Source organism: Poecile atricapillus, chromosome 4, assembly GCF_030490865.1.
Source record: "Poecile atricapillus isolate bPoeAtr1 chromosome 4, bPoeAtr1.hap1, whole genome shotgun sequence".
NCBI classification, from domain to species: Eukaryota; Metazoa; Chordata; class Aves; order Passeriformes; family Paridae; genus Poecile; species Poecile atricapillus.
The window spans coordinates 71,125,323-71,149,134 of NC_081252.1; the positions used below are offsets into that span (position 1 = coordinate 71,125,323).

General features: G+C 47.1%; 1 protein-coding gene across 1 annotated transcript; it reads left to right on the forward strand.

Annotated features, from left to right (window-relative positions):
• The first annotated feature begins 14,696 nt into the window (after nt 1-14,696).
• On the forward strand, nt 14,697-21,307 carry LOC131579221 (probable G-protein coupled receptor No9). Its single transcript, XM_058838855.1, has 4 exons — nt 14,697-14,772; nt 16,018-16,291; nt 19,324-19,500; nt 20,635-21,307. The coding sequence occupies exons 1-4, from the start codon at nt 14,697-14,699 to the stop codon at nt 21,305-21,307; spliced, it is 1,200 nt and encodes a 399-aa protein (XP_058694838.1).
• The last annotated feature ends 2,505 nt before the right edge of the window (nt 21,308-23,812 follow it).

The following is a 23,812-nucleotide window of genomic DNA, read 5'->3' on the forward strand; positions in this document are numbered from 1 at the left end:
AAATGCCATTTTTGTGGCTGTGGATGGTGTCAGATCTAAAGGGGGTGAGTGGCAACTTCATCATAAAGGCCAGAAAAATATTGTTTTGCAAAGAGAAGAAAATACATGAAAGCAATTTATAACCTGTGTTATTGTCATACCTGGTTCCTTTTCTGTATTCAGATTTTACTTCTTTACTTTGATTAAAGCTGACTCAGTCAAGCTGCTAACATAAATAGCCTGGATACCAATTCTTTGAATCCAACCTCTATTTATCTGGCATAGGTCATATTTATCTACCACAAGTCAGCGTCAAATAAACAAACATAGCCTGGCTTGTACGAAGGCAGACATGAAAAACAGAACAATCAAAAATGAGTTTTGATATTACAGAGGAGGCAGTGGAAAGCAGACAGATTATTATTGGGAGAGGAGGGTTTTTGTGGTGCTCGGGAATCAGTCTGACGCAGTTGTCAACAGAAATACATTTTTGGTTTTTGTTCCTAAGCTGTTGGCTGGGGACAGCACCTGGTGCACCATTCTATGTGAATTCCTGGGAAAGAATTACTGAGCTCTATATGATATAGAGATATCATATAGAGATGCTGGGTGGGCATGGTTGTCTGGCAGGGCACTGTGCACACACTCTCATCCCCCCCACCCCAATTTCTGTTGTCCCCATCAACAATGAGGATTTTCATTCCCTTCCCCACTGTCTTTATATCTGTTCCTGGAAAAGATGAGGTTTTGATGAGATGGATGTTTGTCCTGTCCCTGAAGAGCTGTGTAATCCAGCTCAAAGGAGTTCATCATCTTAGCAGACAAGATGTGTTCTCCTCTATTCAGCCTCTTCTCTATCATAACCCAGCAAATGAGTTTTCCTCTCTCCTCCTCTTTCTGACACCCAGCAGGTGCAGTTGTGGGGTGGCAGAGGGCACAGCTGGGCATCCCCAGCAGAGGTGCCAGCATGAACACATGCCCTAAACAACCTATCAATATGTGCAGTGATTCTTGCTGCCCCCCCAAACCATTCCACTTTTTCATCTGCCTTCCCTGGCCTTGCTTTTATATTCTATCCCTTCCCTCACCAACCAGATTTAATGACAAAGTAATATTCACACACCATGCCAGAAGAAAAATCCTTGGAGAATAAGACCTAATTTCCAACACATGCTTCTTTAATCTCCCTGGGGCTTACTTATCTTGGGAGCAAAGCACCATTTCCAGAGAGTGATTTCCCATCACGGAGGAGCAGCATGCTCCTCCTCCTCCTCCTCCTGCCGGTTCAAACACATCCTGGTTTCTGCAAACCCTTCCGTAGACATTCAGATCAGGTTTGTACTCTCAGCACAACCGTGGGCAATTATCCCACCATTCCCGCTGGAACAGCAAGGCTTTGGCTGCTCTGATCAACTTTCCACCTGTGGAGCTGTGCGGTGTTCTGCAGCTTTAGTTAAGCTTAAAAAGACAAGCAATGAGAGGGTTTTTACATGCAAATGCACCTTGCTTAATTCAGTAAAAGTAAGGCAAGGGATTTTTTTTTTTTTATACAGCTCTAAAGTGTTTTGTGATTATGATTTTGTATGCAAAATTTTTGATAGGTAAAGTAATGGGGGGTATGGGGGAAGGGAAATCATGTTCTAAAAAGAAATACCAAAGCATCTTCCACTAGATCAGGCTGCACAAAGCCCCATCCAACCTGGCCTTGAGCACTGCCAGGGATAGGACAGCCACAATTTGCTGTAAAAAAAAAAAAAAAAAAGTGTTTAGTTCAAGAGTTCAAGCTTTAAGTCTTGTAAATAATTTTTAGATCCTCAAGTGAAAATCCATAATAACATGTGAAATATTAACCTTGCCAGACAACATTTTATTCTTCAACTAGTGAATCACACCAGTAAACAAGTTCTCTCCTGGATTCAAGAGGAAATGCCTGGGAAAAAGAAAAGATTATTAATGTGCTGTTGCTGTGCTCTTCAGCATAAGGTACTGTACATTGTGTCTGTGTTTATGCCACTCCACTTGCTCTGGGTGGGCAATGGTAAGATTTGAAAGAATACTTAATTAAAGCTAAAAATTTACCACAGATATACTTGTCAAGTGAAAAAAGCACAGTACAGCTTTTTGTGGAGAAGAGCACAATTTCCCCATGCAACATGGGATGGTCTCACATTTAAACAGTCAGAGCATAGTTCTTTTCCTGTCCACAATCTCCCTGTCCGTATGAGTAATTCTTCCTGATTTGTCATTTTTTACTGTGAAACTTCTCAAGAAATCAGGCATCACTGCCCTGATGTCACCCAGCGAGATAAAATCAGTGCTCCAGGCACATTGAAGGAGTCGGGACTGCACACAGTTCATTCCACATATTTCACACATTTCGAACATTTCACAGCTCAGGAGCCGTCCCTGGCCCAGCCACCAGGAAATGCTGTGCATGTGAATGGGACTGAGAGCTGTGCTTCAGGGATTCAGCAGAGAGGGGATGCATTTTAAAATGGGACTGTAAAATTGAAATGAGACTGGCTCTTGTTGGGACAGGTCCTGGCATCAGTGCCATGGAAGTTGAGGAAGAACATTTAAGGAACCGTCTGTGTTTCAGAAATTCACTGCCCATCTCCTTGTGAAAGGATGAGTTTATTCAGAGTTCTCCAGGGATTCAGAAATAGATTTGTTTTTTTAAAAAGGTTGTCTACTTGTTAAAGCCTATCTATAGCAGATCCATCATGTCTGATGTTCTGAGACTGAGACTTTTATAATCTCATCTTCTGCTCAGCCCAGGGCTCTCCTCTGTGCCTCTGCCCTGCCCTGACATGCATAGAATCACAGAACCATGGAATGGTTTGGGTTGCAAGGGATCTTGAAGATCAGCCAGTGTCAGCACCCTTGCCATGGGCAGGGACACCTTCCACTGAGCCAGGTTGCTCAGAGCATCATCCAACCCAGTCTTGAACTCTCCCAGGGTTGGGACAGGCACAACATCTCCAGGAAACCTGTGCCAGGACCTCACCACCCTCACAGTAAAGAATTCCTTCCTAATATCCAATCTAACCCTGCCCTCTCTCGGTTTGAAGCCATTTCCCCTTGTTCTGTCACTCCATGTCTTGTCAAAACTCTCCCTCCAGCTCTTTTGTAGCCCTTTAGACACTGCAAGAGGTTCTAAGGTCTTCCCAGAGCCTTCTTTTCTCCAGGTGAGCACCCCCAGCTCTCCCAGCCTGACTCCAGAGCATCTCCATGGTCTCCTCTGGACTGGCTCCAGCAGCTCCGTGTCCTGCTGGAGGTCCCAGAGCTGCAGGAGGGGTCTCAAGACCCGGTGCAGCCCCAGGGCAGAGAGGAAGAGGTGCTGTAGAACCAGAAGGATCCCGTGGGGTTTGTGAGGGAGTGAAATGCATTTACTGTGCACCCTGGTGAGGGTGTCCAAGGTCTCACTGGGGTGTAGCAGAAACCCTCCTCCCACCCCCTGGTCCAGGGCAGGGCTTTCAGGGACCAGCCTTGCTCCTGCACAGGAGGTGGCCATGAAGATGTATTCCAGAGAGAGATCCCCTTTTTTCCTTTAAAACAGGAGGCCCAAGTGATAAATGAATAAAGGATTTCACAGCTCTTTATTTAAAATAGAGACTCTGTTTTTTCATCTCTTCTGAGACGTACAAATGGTTTCAGCCTGCAGCAGGGATCGCCATTGAAGGCACTGGATTGTCTTTTAGTGGTTTGTCTCCTGCCATGCTTCCAGCACACAATAATCCCAGGTGTCCAGTGAAATCTTCCTCCCATCTTCTCCCAATTACTCAGCTTAATCCGTGCCAGCCTGTAATGGAGCCAGGCAGCCTTGTGAGACATTAATGTGTTCTGTGATTGTAGCTTGCTTGCCAGCATTTATGACATTTGCAAAGACAGTGGTGAGTCATGCGAGACAAATGGCTAGTGCTCTCTATTTTTTATGTATGTATATAATTAGATTTTGCAGCACAAGAGAAAAGAGCCCCTGTCCAGCTTGTCAGGAGAACAATAAAAAGGAAAAAGAAAATTTTCTTTGGCAACTTTTTTTAGCCTGACAAGTGGTTTCGATGATAAGTTTCTCTTTTTTTTCCCTAAGAGTTATACAATAATTTCAGCACTGTTGCTAGAAATACACGACAGAGCCAAGAAATGGGATTGTTGGAAGCAATTAAAATATGGCAGCTATTCAAATAGATTCTGTGTCCTGATACAGCATGTAGGATATCCTGAGTTCTTTCTCCAGTGGTTTTGTCTGTGGGTGTTTAGTGCTCTCCTCTCTCTCAGGACACTGTTTTGTGTATCAATGGTGTCTTTTCTTCCAAGATCAACAAAAGCCTTTTCAAATCCCCTTGGTGGTCTCTGCAACAGAGCTCTGATGTTTTCTCAGTGGGACTTCTGACTAGACTTATAATTTTCTCCATCCCTCATATCCGACACGGTCTAATAGATAACACACAGAACCAGAGGTTTTGCTTCAGACCATAACGTTGAGTCACTGTGCAGCTTTTGGCAGGCAGTGAAGGCTTAAAAAATGTCCACTCATTTCTGATGACTCAGTTTGAGCATTTTCATACCTCTTGGGCTTGAATTTTCTGATGGTTTTTGAGAACTCAAAGCACACACTAAGCTCAGTTGTACAACCCCGCTGCAAGCCCAGCCCAACCTGGATGCCTAGGAATGGAGGAGCCCATAATTAGAGAGCACTTTGGGGAATCTTACTCACTGGGTTTCAGTTTAAGGGTAAAAACACCAAGGTTCCTTCTGGACACAGGGTTTTGTTTGCACAACATGACAATCCTCAGTGAAAGTGCTGCGGTGTAAGCATGGCAAGGAGCGTGACCATGGTGAAGCCCTGACCATCTGATATCTGGGACATGCCCTGTGCAGGGAAAAACATTTTGCATAAAAGTGCCATCAAATTTCTGGGGAGAACTCCCACACAAATAAAAGTCATCTTCCCTGCAGCTTCAGGGAGATAAACAAGCCACTTCAGAGATGGGAGCTATGAGAATTCGTAGCAGGTATGTGCACACTGCAGTGCAAGCTATCCAGAGCTCCCAGAGAGTCTCCTGATGTCTGACAGCTGGTCCTACTGTAAAAGTCATTATTGCCTTCAAGTAAACTCAGGGACAGTTCCCTGCCAGCCCTGGACAACTCTAATTGAATTACAGGATACCTCTCAGTTGGATTATCAGCCAGAGGATGGTGATCTGGCAGTATCAGGTCTATTATCCCTCCATGGAATGAAATGCCCAAGGTCTCCCCAAGCAGTGATGAAGGTTCAGCTGGAATTGTTCACTCCTGTGTGGAGTGACACCAGTGTGGCTGAAGTGAAGCTGCAAAGAACAATTGGAACGTTCAAGAACACTCAGGAGCTGTCACTGTTGCAAGTCACAAAGCAGAGCTGGGCCATTTCTCTGTCTGAATGTGCTTTTAGAGCTTATGAGCCTCAAACTCTTCTCAAGGGAAAATCTGTGACAGAGCAGAACTTGGACACAAAGCTTCACATTCAAATTAACTCAGTTCAGTACCTACAGCCCTGCAGTTACGATGTTGTCAGCAGAGCTCTGGGAACAGTGACCAGAGGTCCCTCTGGCAAACACACATGGCTGGTTTCTACCAATGGGAAACTCCTGGAGAGCAACAGAAAAAAGATTTTGGAACTAGTTTTCATCATCAAGCAGCTTCAAAGGAGTCACAGGCTGTTCCTCAGCAATGCAGACCAGCCCTCTGCATTGCCCTGATCCTGCTCTGTGCCAAAGGCCACATCTGCATCCTGAGCACCAGGAAAGGCTGGGCTGGATCCACACTTGGCTGGAACACGCCCTCAGCATTTTAGAGTTTGGGTTTTGAATATTGAAACTGTGATTGCTCTTCTTCCTCTCCAAATGGGATTGATCCAATGATCCAAACTTGTCCTTAAGACCAGAACCATTGAGCATATCCATAAAAAAATTCCCAGTATGTACAAACACCAGCTCTCATGAGCCAGTTTAAATTTTGAAGATTTTCTTTTATTCTTTCTATAATTCTATGACTGTATATCCATCTTACTGCCTTGAATTAATTAGTGCAATGATAATAAATGTCTAATAAACTGTCTCAGGCTCCAGTAATTTCCATGGATTTCACCAAGAATGTTTTGTGTCTCTCTAGTTCCCTTGATAATGGGGAGGATCCTGATTTTTCAGCAGTGTGACACAGTTCAGCTGAGGCACACCCAGAGACATGGAGGTATTTGCAGGGTTTAAAGATTATCAGCATAAACATTGCTGGAAGGTAGTGGGAATACCTGTGCTATTTATTTCCAGAATATAAATTGCATACTGTTAAGACAGAAAAAGTTAGGAGTGAATACCCTCTACAGAGAAGAGAGACCACTTGTGGGGTCTGAGGGGCAAGTGGAAGCAGCACAGAACACCTGAGCCTGCCACAGGCAACAGGAGCAATCCCTCATTTTAGCAATGATTATGTCAAAGCAGAAAGATTATAAACCCCACCTGAAAAAGAGAATATAAATATATGGGACGAAGGAAGATGGAGACAGAAATTGTCAGGTAGGGTTCATCAAGCACAAGAAATGCTGCAGCACATAAGATATTGAAAAAGCACAGTCAGGGAGCACAGCAGGGATTGTGTGTCCAAGGAGCTCCAGTGCCTGGGCTGATGACTAAAGCTCTTCCACAGGGATGGAGTGCAGCGTGCCAGAGCAGCCTGGCACAGAGAACATCTCGCTGGCAGCTGCCTCTGGGCCCTGGGGCTGACACAAAGTGGTTAGCAAGCACCTCCAGAGGCTTCTGCTCAGAAACCCTGTCAGTCAGCAGGGTTAGGAAGGAGTTGTTTAACATTCCAGACAATTGTTTGTATACTTTCACACCTGGCTAAATCAAGACAGACAGGAAAGCAAATGCTCCTTTCATCCTTCTTCTTCTCATGCTGCTGCTGTAAGAAGGGGATCAGCGCTATCAGGACAGGCTCCCCCTGGAGAGGCAAAGGAGAGCACCAAAACTGCCACTCCTATGGGCATATTTGCCCAATGCCATGTGATTTACTGGCTTTTTTTACCCATTATTCTCTGTGCAGTTTCTAAATCTCTGTGCTTGGTGGGGCTCTCATCTCCCACAGCAGCATCTCCACTGCTGAGCCATGAGGTCTAAAACCCACCAAGTTTCCTTGTATCCTCCTACTTGGCAACACAACACATTGGTCAGAGCTCCTTCCCTCCTTCCCTAGGGATTTACCAATGCTTTCCTAGTGGCTACCACGTGTAAAAGAAGCCTGAGACCATTCCTGAGTATTCCAGCCCCTTTACAACCTTATTTACCAATTTAAGGAGCTGTACCTTGGTGTGTGCACAAACAGCTCTACTGCTTCTCAAATTTTTTAAGATCAAGACTACTTCTCAAATTTTTTCAGATCAAGTTGCTTTTGGCATGCTAAAGGCTCTGAAATGTACATTTCCTCTTACACCCTCCTTGTTGTGGAGGTCAGAAAGCTAAATAAACTCCATCTTCCCTCATTCCTCCATTTCCAGGTAGCATTGAAAATATAATGCAACCCACACGAGAACATCCCAGGAATCCCTGCTTGACAATATCCTTGGAATTCCAGTAGATGTTAAATTTTGTCACTTTCTTTTTTTTTTTTGATGGTTTGTGACATGCTGACAAGTGAATTGCTCACAGATGACATTAATATGAGTGGCTGACACAGCATTTGCAGGACTCTGTCCAGACCACTTCCTCTTGCTGTTATCTCTCTCCTTTGTCATTTCTTTTGAGATTGGTGCTTTGGAAGAGCTGCAGGCCTTTGCCATTATTCTCTACTCCATAAAAACTCAATTACTGGAGTCTGACAGCCTGCCTGGAATCCAGGGGGACAAAGAAGGGCCCAGCAAAAGTGAAACCAGAACCCAGCTGTGCAACCCTCTGGTACCACAGACAGCACCACAGCCCCTCCCACGGCCCAGGAACGGGTAATTAACACTAATTAGGGAAAGAGGCAGCTTCCTTTGGGGTTTTTGGGCTGTTGTTGTGCTATGAATTCAAGGGAAGTGGGGGAGAAGGGGGTTTTGGCAGGGCTGGGTGCTGGTGCTGAAGCTGGGTGGATGCAATCCATTATCAATCCAGGCTGGGGATGAACAGACCGAGAGCAGCCCTGGCAAAAGGGATTGGGGGTCCTGGTCCACAGCAGGGGGGTTGGAACTACATGACCTTGAAAGGTCCATCCTGTGATTCTATGAGTCTATGGAAATGTATGATTTGGAAAGGTTCTGTCAAAAAAAAAAAAAAAAAAAAGGAACCACCAGAAGCTAGCCATTATTTAAAATAACAAGGTTTTTCTTTATTTCTGCAATTTAATATACTTATTATGCTTTTAATATATTCATATTAATACCAAATATAATTGATATAAAATGTGTATATAATAAATATAATTTAATTCTCTTTGTTGATGTTTGTTTGTCAGCAAATGGAGAAATAAAAGAGCTTGGTACAAGCTTTAAATAAAACTTCTACCCCTTTGCTTCTTATCCCTGATCAGATGCTCCTATTTGGCCCAGTGACATTAATGGAGTGAGGAAGGAGATCAGAAAGTGGCTTCAAGAGCTCAGCTTGCAAAGAGGCTGGGGAACCTTTTCTTCAGGTTTGAAAATTGTTCTTTTGATCAGAGATAAAATATTTTGCTCAAATTTCAAGTTTTATTAAAACTTTTTAAAATTAAATGTAAATTAGAAGACAACGTTAAACATAATAATTTAAAATATTTACATTGAAGTTGTCAAAGCTGATTTTTTCAGAAACACGTGGAAGTTTATGTTGACTAAAGTGATGGAATCAATCTAAATTCACAGAAAACTCTGGTCCACACATTACTTATTTTTCCTGCTTTATAGAAAATATTTTGTTCTTATAAAAAGAGAGTATAGGGATGAGGTTGTGTTTGGCTGTGACATAATTCTTCCTCCCTTTCCTTTCCTGAAAATCCATAATTTAAAGTAGATTTTATTATGTTTGAGGGGCAATCTGCTATTTCTGAAGCAATAAATATTTCACAAAACGACCCAAAGGTGCTCTTCCATCACAGTTTTGATGTTAATGTCAAAGACAAGACTGAAACCTGAGAGGCCAATTGCTAGCCAGGTGCTGAGTTATTCCAGGGAGAGGACAGTAAATCTGAATTTCTTTACTTTCCACCAACCCTGATCAAGAGATTTCCTCTCCACACCCATTGGAAAAATCCTCCAGTGTAATTTTTGGTGGTGGGTGAAGCCAGAGTTCAAAACCTTTGCAACAATCTTTAGAAAACAAACGGAGCAGGAGATGGATGTGCTGATGGCAGCGATTCAGTGCGAAGGTGAAGCCTTTGAGCGTGATTTGGGGTTGTTTCAGGACAGGAGCTATGGCCAGGGTTACAAACGCCAATCTTTGTGCTTGACATTTACCCCAATGCCCAAAGAAGCAGATTTTTACCCCTTTTCTTGCCGAGTTTGCTGTCTGCCGGCTGAGCGGCTCCCGAGGAGCCCGAGAGGTGCCAGTCCCTCCCTGAGCCCGGAGCTGCAGCTGGGAAGAGGAAGAGGAGGATGAGGAGGACTGGTCCTTTCCAGGCAGCCTGTTCAGCCCGGCTCTCACACGGATGTGCCTCAAGAGCCCGCTGCCCAATTCCCAAAATCCAGCCCCCCATCCCTCCCAGCCCACCCAGCCCCGGGGACAAGGCAGCGAGGGGCTGGGCAGGTGACATCTCGCCAACCTCGTGCCACAGGTTCCTCTTCCAGCCCGGGATTCTTCCCAATTTTCTGTTTACTTTATGAACAAAACACCCTGTTTGGCAACGGGGGAGCCAAGCCCGCGGAACGCCTCTTATTTTTGATTGCTGTTTTCATGCACCAGGTCGCCGTGTCCCTGTAGCTGCCGAGGGGAGTGGGAAGGGCTGGTTTGAAAGCAGGAAAAAAGAGAGCATCGTTTCCACGGGGAGCCCTGTTTCCCGGGGGGAAGGAAGGTTTCCCGGCTGGAGCGGGGAGGTACGGGCGCTGCGGGGCGGAGGAGAGAGGGGGCGGCTCCTCCGCCTGCCTCGGTAAGTGCTGCCGGCGGAATCCCCATCCCCATCCTCATCCTCGGGCAGATCCTCACCCCCTTCCCCCGGCCCGGTTCCCCCCGGGCCCGGCTGCCGCTTCCCTCTATTGCAGTCCTGAAGCCTCTGCCCGAAGGACACCCCCTTAAACACTGTCTCCCCCTCGGGAAGGGTTCCCTCCTCTTCCTCCCCACCTCCAGGACAGATCCCCCCGCAGCAGGACCAGCAGCCTCTCCGGGCTGATCCCCGCTGCCCCGGGCTGATGCGGGTGTGCTCCTCAGCATCCTCGGCCGCCTGGGGCTGGGGGTTTTGCTGCCCTGGGGCTCGGCGCTTTTGCCCCCAGAGCTTTGGCGGGTCTGACCCCAGGAAGGCTGGATTCGGCACCCCGGGGCTGTGGCTTTGCACCCCGGGGGTGATGTCTTTGTACTCAAGGGCTTGGAGGTTTGCACTCCAGGGTTTGGTGCTTTATGCTCCTCAGGGGTTGGGCTTTTTGCACCCCAGGGCTTGGGGGTTTCACTGCTCAGAAGGTGAGGGTTTTGCCTCCCAGGGTTTGGGGTTTTTGCACTCCAGGGGTTTGGGGGTTTTGCTGCCCAGAGGGTGAGGGTTTTGCCTGCCGGGGGTTTGGGGGTTTTGCTGCCCAGGGGATGAGGGTTTTGCCTGCCGGGGGTTCGGGTTTGGCACCCTGGCTCGGTTCCTAAGGCAGTGAGCAGCCCGGCGTTTGCGGGTTGAAGTTGCCCGTGAGTTTCGGGGCTGCGATGTGGCTCCGCTCTCTCCTCTCTCCCCGGAGCAGGCAGCGGCTGCCCCGCACTCTGTGGCTCCCAAACCCCTGTGCCGGCTGTGGGTGAGGATTCCGAGCCCTGCTTCGGGACAGGGACCATCAGCTGGAGGCTGGGAGCAGCTCCGAGGGGAGGGATCCGGGATCCCGGCGAGCCCAGCCCCGGGTGCCCTGCAGCGGGGAGAGCCCCACTGAGCTCCGAGCTGCTTCAGCCGTGTGCCCAAGGTAAGGATATCGTGTTTTGCTGTGCTCCCAGCCCCAGGGCTCTCAGAGAGGCTGTAGGAGCCGTTCTATGCAGGTTTGGGGGTGGAAAGAGAAATGCTGCCCTTCCAAGGGAAAAGTTGGGTAGCAGGAAAGTCAGCGCAAGGCTGGCCGGCCTCCTCGGGTCCTTGTTGTACTGCTGGAAGCATCCCCAGGCATTCTTCCCCTCCTTTATCGCCACCCACAGCCTTGCACACTTCAACAAATTGCTTTCGGTGCTCAGCAGTCACCGAGCTGCTGCAGTTTTCCCGTGGGGAGGAGGAGGGAAAGGTGTGCGAGGTCCTGGGGCTGTTCCCTGCTGCCAGGCGCTGCTTTGTACCTGATTCAGCAGAGCCTGGCAGCAGATGTATTCCCAGGAATATATTTCCAGTTTTCATCATTCCTCGAAGATTTTAAAGTGCAGTCAGCCTTGAGATTGCAGGGCTTTTTTCCCCCCCTCCCTTGTCATCAAAATATACCTTTTACCGATGAAATTAACCTTTAGCTTGAGATTTGTCTGCTGAATAAATCAGGTCAAACTTTCTGGATATTTAAAGGGGAGCAGAAATGGTGGAGTTGCTTTGCTCAGGCAGCCTCAGAGCAGAATCCAACCCATCATTTTTTTGCAGGGAAGCAAAACTATAATGCCCAAATAAGAACAATGCAAACCCTAAGGCATCCGAGGTCCCCAGGAAACCTGGGAAGATCCCACCTTATGGTACAGCTGGGAATTTATCCCTTCGATTTTACAGGAAAGACTGGAAGAGTGATGATGTAGAAAGACTCAGGGCTATCTCAGCAGTGTAACCACAGGGCTGTTCAGCTCATAGGAGTATTTAAAAGCTTCAATATTTTAAGCTGAGGAAGTGCATCCCAGGGAAAAATGGCATATTCTGCTTTGTCCCAGTAATTTCCACAGAGAGGTTAAGATGGTATCATCCCCTGCTTTCCTGTACAGTTCTCCAGGTGGTTGGAGAGCAGCACTTCTTAGTTAAATTACTGAATTTAGAACATTTTGGATATGGGTTGGCTTCTCAGTCAGAGGCAAAAGGATGCAGACATCCACCCTGGGCTGCTTGACTGTGACAGGGACTGTGGATGAGCTTCCAGGGACTCTGCCTGGGACTTCCAGGGACTCTCCCTTCTTAAAAGGGATCAGGAGCAGCAGGATCCAGTAGTCTGCACCCTGAATTAGGGCTCAACCTGAAGTTTCAAGAATCCATCATCCCTTATTTTTATTGTTGGAGTAATGAATGTCAAATAAAGACAGCCTTATCTCCAGGCCCTCAGCCTTTGTGTTGATAAAAAGAAAAAAAACATGACAAAAGAGTGTTTCTGTAGTATTTGGTGAGTGTGGGCACATCTGTCTGCTGTTTTTGTGTGCTGTCATACTCCTGGATTTATCCTGCATTAAGGAGCCTGCTGTGAGTTTTTCACTTGAGAAGACCTTTTAACCCAGGCTGGTGGCTGAAATGGTACTTGAGGAGCACAGAAATCTTGCAAAGAGGAGTTCTAATAACCATGTCCTAATTCTCCTCAAAGTTTGAGAGTGGTGCGTGTTCACAGAGCAGTGTGAGTAATGATCTGCTTTAATTAGAGTCTTTCTAACGCTGATACAAACTTAATGACTGTGTGGGAACAGTCATTCTTTGCAGGCAGGTGTGACTTCAAAATCTTCTTGTCTCAGTGTCATGTCTAAAAAAACCCAAATAATTAATCCAGGATTCTCATCTATCATTCTCATCTACCCATGAACAAAAATTTGGCAGTGATTTTTTAAAACCTGAAGACCAGATGATTTAGACTTTAAAATTTTACATAGGTTTTTTTTTAGAAAAAAAACACTGATTTTTCATCAAACCTGATTTTTTGCTGTTCATGTCTTAGGAGCCTGTCCTAATGCAGTGTGGTCTCCTGGGAGAACCCAAGTGTTCAAAGTGGTCCATGTGGTTTTCCCAGCCAGCTGTCCCTGAGCTGTCTGTGTGGAACACACAGCGAGGAGAACGGCCTGAACGATTCTTCCTGCCAGGAAACGTGGCTGCACTGAAATCCAACTGTTCCACAGGAGCTCATCCAGTCTGATGACACCCTCAGTGGAGCTGTTAGAAAGAATGGCACAGATTATCCTCTTTCCTGTCAATTATGGAAGAGCTGGAGACTGGATTTTTTATTTTATTGTTATGGGGTGTTTGTTACTTGGATGTGGAATGTTGTCCAAGGAACATTTTCATTAGGCCTGAGGTACTTAAAACACCCTGCAGACTTTTAGCAGTGCTGACCCAGGGGGCTGCCTGAGATGATGTCCAAAAAAACCTGCTTATTTTCAGTGCTGGAGGAGCAGGAGAGCTTTGGGTTTCAGCCAGTGATTCCCAGCTCCAGTGAGGAAGAGCTTTCCTTCTTTATTTTTTATTTTTTTTCTAAACAGCTTGAGCCCTTTAATTTTGTTTTTGTTTTTTATTTTTAACTTGAAAGTACGGAAACCCCTAAATCCAGAAAATAAGTGGAAGTTGGGATGAAGCTGAGGATTTTGGAGGATGAGTAGGTGCATGAACACATGATTACATCCAAGGACAAGGTCACTATTGCTTTCAGGAAATGCAGCCCAGCTTCACAGTTGTATAGGAATGCTTGGAAGAAGTGAGCAGGTGGAAAAGAAACATCTGGGTGGCCTGGAATTCTGAGAGGTTTTCAATACAGACCCTCATGGTGGGAGCTTTTAAGGAAATTTAATAATCCTGAGTTAAGAAGGAAGTTCCCTGTGTGAAAAAATACTTGTCTGGAAGGTGACATGCAGGAGGGGTAAGTGCAGGGTGAGTTACAGAGAGGTCAGTGGTGCTCTGTCTTTACAGGGATAGGGGTTGGGGTATGTGGGGCTCTAGAAATCTTCAGCTGGGAAAATTGTGACTCATTAAGTGGTGATATTTACAGGCAAAAGAAAACTTAACCAGGGCATGAAGGGTAATGTCTGACTTAATGAAGTGAAAAAAAGTTTTTATGAGACTCACTGAGCATTACAGTGGAAGAAGGAATTAATCTGTGAGGTGATGGAGTTTCAAAAAGATGAAGAGAACTTAATTTCCTAATTTAATGCTATTTTCCCATCTAAAGCAGTGGACTCTGAGCTCTTGTTGCTGCCCAGGAACAAGACCTTTGGATGGCCACAGGCCAGTGGAAAGGTCAGCTCAGTGCCACACAAATCAGCAAATCTTGTCAGGGATGGTGGTGAAAGGGGGGGCAGGACAGAACAGAGATCATGCCCTTAGGTAAATCCACAGAGCATTTATCTCTTGGAAACTGTTTGGGGTTTTGGTCCTTCTCAGAGGCTCAGAAGAGCAGGAGGGATGGGCAGGAATCCTCTGTTGTTTCCCTACGAGGAATGAGCAAGTTGTCAGGTGAGGAGGGAGCTGGGGCTGTGGCAGAGGCTGCAGAGCCCAGCAGTGCCAGAGGGGCTGGATGGGGATGGGTTGTGTGGTGCCTCTTCCAGTGCAAGGACCAGAGGCACTGAATGAAGCTGGCTGCTGACAGGCTCAGAACAAGCTGAGAACAAGCTTGTTGTTTTTCAGAACAAGCAAAAAGAGGTGTTTCTTTGCAGGGTACAGAGCTGAGCCGTGGAAGTTGTCGCTATAGGAGGTCATGGATGCTAAAAGTTTGCTGGTCCAGAGGGGAAGCGGGACAATTTCATGATTCAGAAATCATTGAAACCATCTTAAGAGGTAATTCTGGCTCATAGGCTGCAGGAAGGACAAGGAGATGTCAAGAACATTTTTCTGCCTTGTTCTTACACTCCTGCTAAGGCAAAGTTTGGCCCCTGTGAGATGAGGCAAGTTGGGCTACAGGGATGTTATCCAGGCCCACCCCACACTGCGCTCAGTAGGGTGCCCTGGAGGTGTGGGATTGACCTGAGGGGGCTGTGGAAGCAGATCCCAGTCACAGGAGAAGTGATGATATTTAAATACAACCGTTTGTCACTGGGAAATATTTCTACAATTCTCTTTTCCCCACAAGTTTTGTCTTTGTGTTCCCTCAGCTATGCCAGTGAGCTTTGAACTTGTGGAGTTTTTGCAGGGCATCATTCCCAGCTTCCCACCTGCCTGTGACACCTCTTGGTCAAAGTCTGGGAACTGAGCTGTGGACACAAACATGTGGATTTCCTCAATGGAAAAATCCTCACTTAAGGAGTTAACATCACCTCCCATCTGGGCACAGAGGGAACATAAATCTGTTCAGGCTGCACCTGAGACACCTCAGTTTGATGATCTTCCAATCCAAATCATTCTGTGATCCTGTGATTCTGCTCCCTGTGTGGCTGCTGGCAGCCCTGCTTGGCCATTCAGACTGGAGGTGGAGCTGCCCACTGTGGTGGTAAAAAACCTCTAAACTTCAGAGCCTGAAAAAGCCCCAGGACAGCCCAGGGTATAGCACAGACTGTAGATGGGGCTATGGAAGCAGCCAGCCTGGACAGGCAGCCCCAGCTGGTCTGGGGGTGGCAAAGATGATAATGAGACTATAGAACCACAGAATGGTTTAGGTTGGAAGGGACCTTAAAGATCATTTAGTTCCAGCCCCATATTACATGGGCTTGGCATGCTGTTCAGTGGGATTTAGCCCAGCTGCTTTAGGTTTTTATTTCAGTTGTTTTCCTCTCTCTGCTCTCAGTACATTTATATTTATTTTTTTTTTCTGATCTCATGCTTCATCTGATGATGCATTTTCATTCACAGGAGGGCTTTTAATTGCCAAGAAGGACCTCAGCCAATGCTGTACCTTTATCCTCACCCTCAGGATTTCAGACACTTCTAATGGGCTGCTAACCACGGGACAGTGATGGCACAGGCACAGCAGGGTGTGTGGATTTTTCCTGGAGCAAATGAAGCATAAATATTATTTCCTTCCTCCCTTTCACACACGTACCAATCGTCATTAAAGTCATTCTGGTTCTCCCCTTTCGTCTCGTGCAGATTTTAACAGTGGGAAGATGCTGATGGACAGGAATGAAACCTGGCTCTCTAATTTCTCCTCTGCTGCCTCCTCCTTTGCAAGGGGAGGGGTTGGGCTCCAGGAGGTGCTCACTGGGCTGGTCCTCACCCTCATCGACGTGGTGACACTCCTGGGAAACACGGTGGTGTTCCTCTGCCCGGTGGTGGAGAAGCGGCTGCGCACTGTCACCTACATGTTCATCATGTCCTTGGCCATGGCAGATTTCCTCGTGGCCTGTCTGGTGATGCCCTTCAGGTGAGGAGCATCCCTGGGGGCGAGCAGAGTAGGACAAATGTCCTTTCTCCCAGCTCTGCATCCTTTCTGGGAGCAGGGCTGGGATCTCTGAAGGGCTGAGCTATGACTTGGTGGCTGAACGTGCTTCCCTGCCTCTGCTCTGTGTTATGGATCCCCTTGTAATGCCTGGAGACAAATTCCCAAGGGTATTTCTCCTGTTGGCCACACAGGGACCCTCCTGGCTGCTGATCTAAACTCAATTTCCAGCTTTGCACGTGGAGCTCCAGTTGTTGAGCCCCCTCTCCCAGGAGCAGCTCAGCATATGGAATGTAAGGAATTTCTTCAGTATAAGCAGAAGAATTTAGGCTTCCCCTGTCCTCATGGAGGAAGAGCCACTTGAGAGGTGTCCCTGCATGAGGTTTATATTTATGGAAGCTTCACTCCTGGATAAACAAAACCAGAAAGAAGCTGACTTGTGATCCTGGCTACCTTGTCCTGCAAAGCAGCCATGAGTTTGTGCAGATCAGGGAACTGCTCCCTGTTTAGAGTTCACGGGGCAGTATGAGGACACTGAACTCTTTTCATGTTCTATGCTTCAGTTCTCATGGGGCTGCCTATTCCTTTGAATTTGGCACTGAAAAATATTGTCCCGACAAGCAATTACAAACTGAGTTAAAAGTTCATGGTATCAGATGAAAAAAACAAAAGCAGTTACTGCTTAAAAAATATTTTTAAAGAATATTACTGCTAACTTAAATTCCATGCTCAATGAATTTTAAGTTCAGGTTCTGAAATTATCATAGAACCATAGCTTGGATTGGGAGGGACCTTTAGGGATCATCAAGTACAACCCCTGTCCTGAGCAGGGACATGGGCAGCTGGCCCAGGCTGTTCAGAGCTCCATCCAACCTGGCTCTGAACACTTCCAGGGATGGGGCAGCCACAGCATCTCTGGGCATTCTCACTATAAAAAAATTCTTCCTCCTATCTATTTTGAATCTACTTTTAGTGGTGTTTTACTTAAACAACAAAAATTGCAAAGGGGAGCAAAGCTCAGGGCATGGTTTGTGCTTCCTGTCCCTCCTGAATGTCCTGGTGCTGCCTGGTGGGAAGACCTGCCAGCTCCTGGTGGCCACATGGTGAGGAATGGACCCTGCTGGCTCCAGCAGAGTTATCCAGCCCTGCCAACACAGTGGCTGCTGTTTCACACTTTCCCAGTGTTTTGGCTTCACATCTATGCTGCCCTTTTGGATTTCAGTTTGCTCCTCAGTCAGCAGGTTATTACGTGCCAAAGGGAAGGAAAAGAAATTATCTTAGGAGGCAGTTTGGCTCAGGAAAATGTGACAGAAGGGAAAAACAAATCTGTCACTTTGTGTCTTAATTTCATAAGAGTAAGACTTTTGTTCTGCTCCTGGCTTGGCTGGTTTGCAACAGTGGTTTTTTGTTTGAGTACTGCAGCCAGCCTGTCATTTCCAGGCTGAATATTTCCAGCCATTCTTTACCTCTGCAAGCAAAAGAGCAAGGCAGGGGTGACTTCACTCTGTGTTTTTTTTGGCTTTTACTGCTCCTTGCTATCCAGCATAATTTCCAAGGTGCAGAGACTTTTTACCTCAGAGAAGAGGGGTCAGGTATCCATTACTCCACGCTGTGAGAACATCTGCAGGTCAGGTGCATCCCACCAGATGTGTGCAGGTGAGAACTGGGCAGCTGCTCACCTGGGATCTGTGTGCAAGGGTGTCCCCACAGCAGCACATCTCCTTCTGGGAGGCCAGGGCACACCACAGCCTCTGCAGCATCTCTGGGGATAAGGAGGGCTCTGAGGAATGGCAGAATGGCACCCAAGTCCAGAACTGAACCCGTGCTCCAACTCTAATGCCTCACTTCCCCTCTGTAAAGGATCCATGAAACCTTTCCATGTGTGTGCTTTGGGGTCCTGCATGCTGCCCACAGTGTGAGGACAGGCTCTGCTGTAGTTTGCTTGGATTTTTGCATGGAGTCCCACAGAGCAAAGAGCTGCTGAGGGCTGGGACCCTTCATCATGCTGATGAGATGTAGATCAGGCATTGTTTCTGACATCAGGTTGAATCTTTCTCCCTTGCTGGACCCCTGAGCCCTGCAGCTCAGCAGCCCTGATCTCACTGTATTTAACCAGCAAGCTGGGAAGTTACAGCATAATTATAAAGCCTTGCAGGACTAGGGAGTCATCAAATTCACTCACAGTGGTGATTTCAGCATCTCAGGAGTTGCAAAAAGCTGGAGAAAGGAAGGAGAAGCAAATGGCATCTCACTGAATGCTATAGAAACATGCATCAGCCTTCCTACAGCTGCCATATGCTCCTTCCTTTGCTGCTCACTTCTCACAAGCCCTTCTTGACTTGGTTAGAAATATTTCTGGTACAATGTCTGCTTTTTGCTGGCGTGTTTACCTTGCTGAGGCATTTATGAGCCACACAGTGTACAAGCATGGGCTTCCTCCTAGCATGTTTTGTATTTTTTTTTAACCAAGAGTGGAAATCCTTTCTGGTTTTGAAGTGTTTCATCAGATGTCAAGTGAGTTTCCTGGAGGTGTCCCATGCCCTAGGAATTGAGGAGAAATATTAAAAGACTGTGCTGTGTCAGGCACTGGGAAAATGCTGTGATAAACAAAGCTGTGCAGATGTAAATTTGGGGAGCTTTGTGGGGCAAAGCAACCTCTCTCAAGGCACTTAGGCTGCAAGAAGCATAGGTTTGCTCTTGTTCAGTCATGCTCCAGCTGTGGGGTGCTCCTTTCTTGGGTTGTGCTTTGAGGATGAATCCCTGCTGTCTGAGCTGTGTGCCCATCTTTAGGACTTGTGTGATAAAATACAGCATTACCTCAGTACAATCATAAAGAAATAGTCCCAGAATGGTTTGGGTTGGAAGGAACCCTAAAGATCCTCTTGTTCCAGCCCTGGGCAGAAACACCTTCCACTAGAGCAGGTTGCTCAAAGGCTCACCCAGCCTGGCCTTACACACCTCTAGTTGGGGCACAAACAGCCCTTCCAGCTCTGATTTCCAGCTGTTTTCTCTCACAGCATCATTTACGAGGTGACTGGGATGTGGCTGTTTGGGAAGCTGTTCTGCAAGGTCTGGATCTCCTTCGATGTCATGTTCTGCACGGCATCCATCGTCACGCTGTGCTTCATCAGCCTGGACAGGTACTGCTCCGTGGTCACCCCCTACCACTACTCCAGAAGGATGTCCCGTGGCAGGTGAGTGCATTTGCTCCTCACTTTGGGTCCCTCCAGGTGAGCTGTTAACAGGTAGCAGAAGCAAAGTGATGTGGCAAAAGGAGCTCTCACCATTTACAACTGCAGAAAACGCTTAATGAGGTGTAGGAGAGGACAAGGATGTGGCTGAGGGGATTGGATGGTGCTCCTGGGACAGTATTTTTTGAGCTAAGGAAGGTTTGCAAAATGGGGTAGGAACCAGTGATATGGTTTGAGTTGAACCTACATGTTTTCCCTGTGCAGTCATTTCATAGAATCACAGAAAGGCTTGGGTTGGAAGGGACCTTAAAGATTATCTTGTTCCATCCCCCTGCTGTGAGCAGGGACACCTTCCACTAGACCAGGATGCTCAAGCCTTGGCCTTAAAACATTTTCAGAGATGGAGAGGAACTTTGAAGAACTTCTAAAGACTAGATGAAAGGAGACCCAGAAGGATGCATGTAGCAGTAGTCTTCCCTCTAAAACTCACCATCTTTTCTGAAGTGATATTCAGGGAAAACAGGGAGAGTTTCTGAGCTCCCATGAGGGTTTCATGTGAAAGGCTGAAATGAGGACTGCAGGGTTGGTAAAGTCATCTGATGGTGGGCAGAAAGGACACTGCAGCAGCGGGGTGCTTTACAGGGTGGGTTCAGGCTCTTCTAGGTATGTTTTTCCCCGTCACTCTTGCTGTATGTTATTTGCGTATCACAGGCAAAGAGAGGAAGGGGCTGTGTGGCCTCCCTTGCAGATTCTGTCATCTGGTGTCCATCAGCTCCATCCCCATCAGGCCTCAGAGGGTGAGATAATGGCCAGATACTAAAGCTGAAAGCAAAAAAATTTACAAGCTATTGTTTCAAATACTAACAAACATCTGTAAAACCTTTCCTCATCTTTTCTCAGCCAGCTCAGAGCACTCAAGCTGACCCCAATTCTGTCAATTACAGGCCAATTACCCAATTGTTAGAGACATGTACATCTGGACTTGGTATACTCCAGTTTTTCCCTTCTCCACGCCCTGCCGGACTGCTCAGCAGCGATATCCCTCACAGGTTACCATGGGGATCGAATCGTACTGGATGTTCTCAACTCAAAATTACTCAGACCCTCTCTCCCCTCCGCATCTCTTTCCTTTTGCAGATGCATCGTGATGACCTGCATGGTCTGGGTATATTCATCCCTCATTTCCTTCCTTCCCGTCATGCAAGGCTGGAATGAGATCCCCGGTGTGGACTTTGATGCGGGCAGAGAATGCATCTTTGTCACCAACTGGGTTTTTGCCATCGTGGCTTCCGCCCTGGCGTTTTTCCTTCCCTTCGTGGTCATGTGCAGCATGTATTTCTTCATCTACCGAGCCTCCCGCCTCAAGGCCACCCGCATCATGTCCCAGACGCTGGAGATCCACTACCACCCCAACAGCAAGCGGCAGAACCACCTGCAGCTGGAGAACAAGGCCACGAGGACCATCAGCATCATCATCTCCGTGTTTGTGCTGTGCTGGCTGCCCTACTTTGTGCTGAACGTTTGGCTGGCAGCCAGAGGCACCGACTCCACCAGCACGGTGCTGCTCGGCACCTTCAAGATCATCACGTGGCTGGGGTACTGCAACTCCACCATCAACCCCCTGCTCTACGCTTTCCTCAACAGGGACTTCCAGCACGCCCTCAAGAAGCTGCTCATCTGCAGGCGCAGGTCTCAGGTGGATGTTGGGGAAGACATGGTTTCCATAGCCACGTTTGCCAGGACTGCTCCAGACCTGGAACACAGCGTGACGCTGCCCAACGGTGCCCCCAAGGGCAAACCCAAGTCCTAGGGATTCAGGATTGTTCGCTGGAGGTGGTGATACAGAAAGTGCTGGAGCACATCCCAATGGAAAAAACAAAGGCTAGGAAAACAGGGGAAGGAGGGGCTGGAATATTACAGCTGGGGACAATACAACAAAGATGTATTTCTTCACCTTCCACAGTTTCAATAACAAGGAACTCAGATATTTTAGAGGTAATTTGTTGTATTAATGAAACTAATTCATTCCTGGATAATTATTTTTACAGTGAATATTTCCTAAGACAAATTCAACCTTCATGTTGGGTAAAAAAAAAAAAACAACCCAAACCAGTATGGTGTAATGTGACCTTACATTTGTGCACATCCTGGTGTTCTGTGTCAGGTGGGACAATGTTTCTTATCAAGCCACTGTAGCTTCTCATCTCAGCTTCTTTACAGATTTGACTAGTTTTAATAACTCCACGTGTGCCAGTCAGTGTATGGGAATTAGAGGAGGGATGTGGCCAAAAAGCAGAGCTCATTTCCTAAAGAGGCAGCACTCTGCAGCCTGGGCTGTTGCTTAGGGTCCAGCTCACTGCTTCTGCAACATCTGGATATTCAGAGCTTTCCATGGCTTTCTGTGAATTATCTGTGAGTTTCCTTGTTAATTCTGGAAGGGCACATTTCATGTGGCAGACCTCAGGAGATGACAAAGACTTGCTGTAAAACCAGGGGCACCATGGTTTCAAAGCTACAGGTGGCTGACACCATCCGAAGATGGGATGTGAACAGGAATTATTACTTGTGTGTACACTGGTATCAACCACAGAGACATAAAAATATCATGATAAATGGGAATGATTATTTTTACTACTCCCAAGTGCTTGTCTGGATTTCCACCAGCACTGGCTCCCTGCAGGAAAGCAACAAGTGCCTCACTGAAGGATTACTCTGGAAAGGTAGCAGGGGACTGTCCTCAGAGGCAGCAAAATGCAGTACGACCTGCCTGGAGCAGCTGAGCTACTGAAGATGCCAGCACAAGGGTCAGGAGTTCTTTCTCTCTCAAGAGCCTGGTAAAAAAAGCAGCCCTGACCTGGGGTTCAACAGTGGTTCTCCTGTGAAATGACTCTCCATGGAAAGGGTGAGGTTCTCCAGACCCTATGACTCCAGAAACAACATGGAAGTGGTAAGTAACTGCACCTTATTCTGGGGGAAGCATCCCATGGGCACCAAGGTGGACAGGGCAGGAATCCTGCTGCTGCCACCCAGGTCATTTTGATAAAACAGGACAAGGAATGGGGCTTCATTCCCAAGAGCTATGGGGGAGGAAGGGAGCTGAGGGATAGGCAACATCCTGTGAAAGAATGGGACAGGACCCCGATGCTGCACAGCACAGCAGAGCCCCAGGCCAAAGCCCCTTTTGCAGGGCTGTGAGCTCACAGCTATTGCAGTTTGGGTGTTTTCCCACAAAACAGCTGGCAGGAAAGGTACCCATCATTCACAGGAAAAGCTCTCAGATTAGAGAACAGCCTTTCTCTGTCAAACCCTGGAGCAGTAAGGGACAAAGACAGGGACACACTCACACTCCAGCGCTTAGAGAAGCCAAGACTGATCTGGAAGTTCAGAGCTGAGCATGGCCAGATGCTTTTATGGCTGCGGAGGGACCTCACAGGGGAGGACCTGTCCACGCCTTTGAGGGCAAGAGTAACATCCCAGAACATGCAGACACACCTGGTGTGAACACACAGGCCAGTTCTGGTACTGAAATGCTGCAAGGCCGTTGGAATAGGTGGCTACACACATCCATGTATACAGCAAGTTAAAAATACCTTATTTCTCATTTCCTGTGCTCCACCTGTAATCCCTGAGCTGGCAGGGAAGGCAGAGAGGCTCCACATGTGGCCATTTCACTGTGCAGCTGTAGCTGATGCCAAAAGGGACATCCAAGGGAAGAGGACATGCTTAACTCTCCTGCTTTAACCCAGCTAAACACAAATTCTGTTCCTGATCAGATATTCACAGCAGCATTCTGGTTTCACCTGGATAAGCCAGTATTTAGGAGAGTTATCCAAGAGGACATGCGAGACAATCATTGTAATCTACTTCTGCCTTATCACAAAGCTGCAGGGTGTCAGCTGGTTTAATTGCTGGTCACAGTGTCCCACCACAGTACAGTAATCCCCAGAAGGATTTGAATCCAGTATCTCTTTAGGAAACTGATCTCAGAGACTTTAACAAATTTAAGTCTGTAAAACAGAAAAATACAATTGTACAAGAACAGTTCTAACAGCATACGAATTATCCTTTCTCCCCTCTCTGGTGAGCATCCATAATCCACCCAGTTTAGAGCTCAATTCCCTTCTTTCTCCAGATCCTATCTCACTCCCAAGCAGCACATTCAGTTTTGCGTCATCACACATGCTGTGGCCAGTGTGAGACAGGGAAGCAAAGGAAGTTCCAGGAATGCAGAGCCCATCCTATTCCCACTGCACAGGGCTGCCATCTGCAGCACACACAGATGCAGGCTTCCAACAGAAGCAACTACTATTTTGTC

Bases quoted from the DNA above. Each gene is read 5' to 3' on its own strand.
- LOC131579221 (XM_058838855.1), top strand. From the start codon at position 14,697: ATGCTAAAAGTTTGCTGGTCCAGAGGGGAAGCGGGACAATTTCATGAT. The intron at 14,773-16,017 runs GTAATTCTGGCT...CGTCTCGTGCAG, and splicing joins CATTGAAACCATCTTAAGAG to ATTTTAACAGTGGGAAGATG. The intron at 16,292-19,323 runs GTGAGGAGCATC...TTTCTCTCACAG, and splicing joins TGTCTGGTGATGCCCTTCAG to CATCATTTACGAGGTGACTG.